The sequence below is a fragment of the Paramisgurnus dabryanus genome, chromosome 4, assembly GCF_030506205.2.
Source record: "Paramisgurnus dabryanus chromosome 4, PD_genome_1.1, whole genome shotgun sequence".
Classification (NCBI taxonomy): domain Eukaryota; kingdom Metazoa; phylum Chordata; class Actinopteri; order Cypriniformes; family Cobitidae; genus Paramisgurnus; species Paramisgurnus dabryanus.
The window spans coordinates 24,393,464-24,399,468 of record NC_133340.1 but is presented as its reverse complement, the minus strand read 5'-3'; the positions used below and the strand labels follow the sequence as shown (position 1 = coordinate 24,399,468).

Here is a 6,005-nt window from a genome sequence, read left to right as displayed (position 1 = left end):
ATGTCTTCTATCTCTTGGTTTTGGCTAGAAGGGATACATCTATGGCCTAAATCTAACGAATTGTTGGGTTTAAAATTAGGTTTAGGGGTAGGATTAAAACAGTGGTCATGGCTAGATGGAATATAGCTACGGCATAAATCTACGGCCAATCATCGAGAATGACTCTAACTCTCTTTCTTTCTTTTTTCCAGTTGTTTTGACTCTCCAACTAAGGTACACTTAATCATTTATCTACTGATAAAACAGCTGAATTCTGCACATTTTACTTGTGTACGATAATTTTCCTCCAAATACCATAATTTTGAGGTTCTGGTACGATACTTGGACATTTCCAATCTGGCAACACTGAATCTGTATGTTTCCATGGATAAAAATTAAGAAATTAATTTTCATATAAGCTACAAATCTACATATATAATATCAACCAGATCTGAATGAAATCGCCAAAATATTTGTAGCTATTCACCCATATGACAAGAACATCTTATTGAATTATCAACGCATGATATAGTGTAGTTTGGCAACTGTGTTTCCTGTAGACTTTTCCTACCAGTATGAATGTTACTGATTGATGAAACGTCCAACTTTCTGTTTGCTATGACATCAAACGGATGTACATGTCCACTTAACCTATGAGAGGTTAAACACGTGAGCCTTTAAATTTATGTTCAGCTCCTGAAGCTGTTTCCTGTGTTAGATTACCATGAAATAACACTGAGAGTTTAGTGGTGCAGTTAAGAAGCTGGAATAAATATAGAAATTCCATAAGTAAAATAGAAAGGACCTGACAAGCAAAGATTACTATCAACCATTAGACACACATCATTTCAGAAAAGCACACACACGGTTTGACTGCAGCCAATACTGTGACTGACCTGCAAAAACAGACTTGAACGTTGTTTGCAAGCATGCACATTAACTGACAGCCAGCAGAAGCCATGCAATGCTTCAGGGTTCTCATGATGAATATCTAAAAGCATACGAGAAAACATAAAAATTTATTGCATTTTACATTTGCTAAACATATGGACCACTGGCTTATATTTTCCTTTAGAAAAAAAACATAGTATCTAAATTTATTTTATCATGATTGTAAATTGAGTGCAACAGGCATGACGTATTTTTGTAGGCCAACCCGGAAGTTAGCGGACACTGGTTCCCTCGACAAAAAGCCCATTTATTTCATAGACAGTAAAAGAAAGATTTATTTACCACGGACTTTTTTATTTTACCACAGACTTTTTTGGACCTCTGTCTTTAACAAATGTTTATAACACACATTTTGTCCAACCAGATAATCTTCACAGATGAACACAACTATGAATTCTAAATTTGTTTTTGTTCTAGTAAACGCATTTAAAGAATTAAAAAAAATTTTTTTTTTGACAAAACGTGTAAGTGTCATAAACTTTTGTTAAACACAGAGCTTATTTTTTGCGATAATCCAAAAGTCTATTAAAAAAAATTAATGGTTAGTGTCCCGCTAACTTCCGGTGTTGGCCTACAAAAATACGTCATCCCTGCGGCATTTTGTAGGCCACCATTAATATAGATTACTATGGGACCTAATCCCAAACAGTTTTTATAATTTTTGAATTTATTAAATTTCAACATACAAAATTGCAACATTATGTTAGTAATACTGTAGCTTATAACATTATTTTTTACGCAGAAAATGTTATCATTGGAATAAATTTCCAATTTCCAAAATTTCAAATTTTGTCATGCAAAATCATTTATACTCTTAAACATAAGTTATAATAAAACATGAAACGTATTATTTTATCTCTTTTTAAAATGTAAATACTGCTTACAGTAAACATCTTAAACGTATATGTTCACTTCGCTGCACGTTAACTGAACTACTGAATACAATTACATTAACTGTTTATGCTTTAAATCAACATAGTATTGTTATTTTTAATAATGTTTTGCTAATAAAAGAACCACAACGTACCAGAACGGTTTTAAGTTCAATTTTAGACAAAAGGAAATCTCCAGAGATGCGTCGCTGTGGCGCAACAAGTGCGCGCATTTGATGTTCTTGAACGCGCCTTCCGCAATGAATCATGGGAAATGCTTCGTCTTTGGCGGAATCTTTAAACGTTTCAACAACAACTCCGTACTTATGAACGGAGAGAAAAGCACACTCGAAAACGACAAATAACACAAGAAGAGCTCCGTGATATGATGCATTATAAACACCGTGAATAATCCAGCGACATGGAGGACAGAGGCAGCCAGGAACGATGTGAAATCGCTAAACTGACGCAGCTGAAATCGAAAGTAAACAGACTGAGACGGAGCCCGAAATCAGCAACGCAAAACCCCGCACGCGTCTGTCAGACAGGTACCAAAACACCCGTATGTGCTTCGTGTCACATCTAACGTTACCTCATTGCCTGTAATGCAGCAAAATATTGTATTTTGATATTTCTTCCCTTATGTGATACTTTATAGCAGTGCATCAATACTTACTGAATTCCAACCCAAATAGAGCTTAGCATAACTAAGTACTAATACTAGCTTACTTTAATACTTGTTTAGTCTTATTTAAAGGGCCCCTGGTTGATAAATAATGCTTTATATAGGAAAGATGCATGTGTCAAATTAAATTGGTATTTTCTGCCTATTGCAAGACCATTGTGTTCAAACTGTGTTTTTATAGCCGAGTTCAAAACACCTACACGTCCAGCGAGAGGTCAGTTCAGAAGAGTGATACCTGAAGACTCCCCAAGCAGCGACCCAGATTGTCATCAGGACATTATATGGGATACAACGTCCCCATCACCAATCCGACATGGCACGTATCACCATTACAACTGTGTTTTTTTTTTACGTACAGAAATGCTCAAGAAGTCCCGCGTGGCTTGTTTGTTTCTACTTTCAGGTCGAGGGCAAAGGAGAAATGTCCGATTGGTGGATATATCAGACATTGCCAATCGCATCGCTCCGAAGGTTGGCTGTCCACAATGGTTGTTTTATAATTGCATCGGCGTATTACACCACGGCTATATTGATGTTTCTTTGTTGATATATAGAACGGTAGACTGGAGGAGGCAGACTCATCTTTAATGCAGTGGATTGGGGACAGCGCCATTCCCTGCACCCCAGAAGTCCAACAACCGAAAGTCAAGGCCATGTCAACAAAGTATGTCCCTGACATCATTTCGAAAATACAGTTCACATATTTTCATATCAGCAATCCACCCAACACCACCAATCTGTATTTGTGTTTACAGTTTAAATGTATGTATCTTGTCATGTATGTAGTGTATGCAGTATTCTAATCATGTTTATAATAATACAATATATACTATTGAATACCTACAATCCTCATTTTCATATTTTAGGCTGCTGGATACAAATAGTAAGAATTTCATTGTATAGTGCAACCATATATGTTTTGTTTGTTTGCAGACAGAGCACTGTAGATGATCTAATGAGACTCGCCAAGCAGTTTGACTTCAACATGAGGCAAGATGAAGCCCAGGAACCACATACAAATGGACTGGGTTCGAAAAGTAATGTGGCAAACTGTGGTTTTGCTATAAAGAGTTTTCCTGTTGCTCCGGAATCAAGTAATGAAAAACCTGCAGATGACAGAGGACAATATCAAGACATGGACGATGATCTCGATTTTCTTTTCGACGGGCCGACCCAGCACCTCAGCGGGCGTCTCAGTCAGATGTCAGGCTGTCGTACTCAGGAGAAAAAAAACCTTGGTTCTGAAAATGGTCCTTTGTCTGCTAACATTAAACAAGTTAACAATGCTAATCAATTTGAGGATGATTGGAACAACGACAGTTTTCTTGAGGACTCGCTGGTGTTGGAGATGACGCAAAATCCGGACTTGTTCGCCGCTCCACGGAATTGTTCGACACAAAAGCAAAACATTGATTTTAGCATTAAAGCATGTGGCAATACGATGGCACCCAAACCTCAAGAAACCAAAAAGGATTTTAAATGTAGCACATCTCAAGGACAAAAAACAACACATCGACAAACATTTCAGCTGGAAACTTTTCATTCTGGTCACCAGCTACAGGCAAAACCCTTGCAAAGAACTGGAAATCAGGCTTTTGCTGTGACTAAGGCGTCGCCAAATCCTCCAAGCCACAGTAACGTCAACCAGAACCAGCAGTACCAGCACAAGTCTGAAATACGACAACTTCAAGTTCAGAATTCGGCGGTTTCCTCAACACAATTTCAACCAAGCGCCAAAGAGACGCTGCCGTCTACCAACTCCTGCACACCCAAACCCTCCCATTCAAAGCCTCCTTTCCTAAACTCTGTTGGTGTCAAACAAGAAGCAGTAGATGCCATTACTAGCGATGTATTAGATGAAGACCTGGATTCGTTTTTCGCATCTGATGACATCTGGGATGAGGGGGTCGAAGACGATGACCTGTTTTGTGAGGCGTGTGAAAATCTTGAGGTATCTGGCAACCCTCCTCTCCGTGTGGAAAACCCGGCCGCAAAGACTAGCAAAACACAAAGTAATGTTTCACAAAACAAGACGTGCATCAGCTCTGAAATGGCCAGTCAGCAAACAGTGTTTGCTCATCCCAAGCCTCCCGCTTACGTCTCCACGTCCAGTGCAAACACATCAGCATCTCTTTATAGGCCGAAAGCTCACGTTGTGCGTTCTGGACCTGCAGGACTCAACGTTAATGTGTCACGTGAGACAGCGAGGCCATCTGGCCCCACAAGTAATGGACCTTATAAATTTACACAAGTGGGACGCTCCTCTGTGGTTCGCATGCAGCAGGGTCACGATAGGGGTGTGCTGGCGACCCTCCAATCCGACGTGAGGATATCAGACAATCATCAGTTCAAGAAATCATACAGTCCCTCGATCACGTCCTCACCGGTGGTCACCAAAGGTACTGTACAGTACAATGTGTATTTTTCGAAAAAAGGTTGAGTTTCCAAAGTTGGCCACTACTGTATCATATATTTGGTCTTACACTTGTTTTAACCCATTATTGGGTCAAATATATAACCAAACAAGCATTTATATAATCAGTTGATAACGGTTATACGTATTAAATGTTTGTGTTTTTTTTATTTAGAGGTGTGTAACACAACAGCTGTGAAGTGCAGTGATGCTGAGATCGAGAGGAAGAAGCAGCAGGCCTTGGAGAGGCGAAGACTCAGGATGATGTCCAATCAGAACCTCCGAGCTCCTATCTGATTCACGGTTAACATGGAGATGCACTAAAACCTTTTTAGTGGACATGACGAGTTGGATTATGTCTACTGTACAAGCTAATGTTCTGATGTAAAAAATTACATTATAATTAACAAAACTTTACTTTGGGGAATGTAATTTTGTCGCATCATGCAGCTTGGTTGTAGACCAGGGTTTCTAAACCGGTCCCCCTAGTCTTGCATATTTTGTATTGCTGGTGCTCTGGATACCAACTGCTCTGTAAAAAAAATCTGATCTAGGATCTGTTTGGACAGCAGAGAGCAAATTGTGATGCACATGTTTATTGATCTTCTCTATAGGTCTGGCCACCTCTGGTCTTTATTTTAAAAAATCAGGCCTTTTCACGTCAGTTGTATTTGTTTATGTATCTCTATGTCGGTATTGCAATTCATATTTTCCTTCAAATCTGGTTTCTATAATTTAAAAATAATTCTTAAATAAATTGTTCTTGTTCGTTTGTTTTTCATTCACGATGATGTAGAGAAATGTTTTAAAAGTATATTGTTTGATTTTATTATAGAGGTTTTTTTGTACATATGTTAAAATAAGTATCCCAGAGTATTAAAGTGATTTAAAAGCATGGGTGACGCAGTATTTATTGATTCAATTAAAGACTTAAGACTTAATTAAAAGTCATTTCAGAGAATTGTTTCTAAACACATTATAAATATATTGCTAAAATACGTTACAAAGACTGAACTATATAGTACTGAATTGTGGAGTTACATCATTGAACAGTTTCTTCACATTTTTTCTGTTTTCAGGATTATTTGGGCGGGACTTTAACGGT

At 38.1% G+C, this 6,005-nt stretch overlaps 1 protein-coding gene across 2 annotated transcripts; it reads left to right on the top strand.

Moving 5' to 3' along the window:
• The first annotated feature begins 2,040 nt into the window (after positions 1-2,040).
• etaa1a (ETAA1 activator of ATR kinase a) lies at positions 2,041-5,795 on the top strand. Of its 2 annotated transcripts, XM_065295303.2 has the most exons (6): positions 2,041-2,350; positions 2,669-2,803; positions 2,891-2,958; positions 3,042-3,151; positions 3,421-4,886; positions 5,076-5,795. In XM_065295303.2, exons 1-6 carry the CDS (start codon positions 2,224-2,226, stop codon positions 5,195-5,197), a joined length of 2,028 nt encoding a protein of 675 aa, XP_065151375.2. In that variant the 5' UTR covers positions 2,041-2,223; the 3' UTR covers positions 5,198-5,795. The 2 variants fall into 2 exon arrangements, with proteins under 2 accessions (XP_065151375.2, XP_073670447.1); XM_073814346.1 differs by having other exon boundaries at positions 2,669-2,958.
• Positions 5,796-6,005: the final 210 nt, after the last annotated feature.

What these genes read in the sequence shown, in the direction of transcription:
- etaa1a (XM_073814346.1), top strand. Translation starts at nt 2,224, where the DNA reads ATGGAGGACAGAGGCAGCCAGGAACGATGTGAAATCGCTAAACTGACG. An exon ending in GTCAAGGCCATGTCAACAAA is followed by an intron (nt 3,152 to 3,420) that starts GTATGTCCCTGA and finishes GTTTGTTTGCAG; the next exon opens with ACAGAGCACTGTAGATGATC. An exon ending in CTCACCGGTGGTCACCAAAG is followed by an intron (nt 4,887 to 5,075) that starts GTACTGTACAGT and finishes TTTTTTATTTAG; the next exon opens with AGGTGTGTAACACAACAGCT.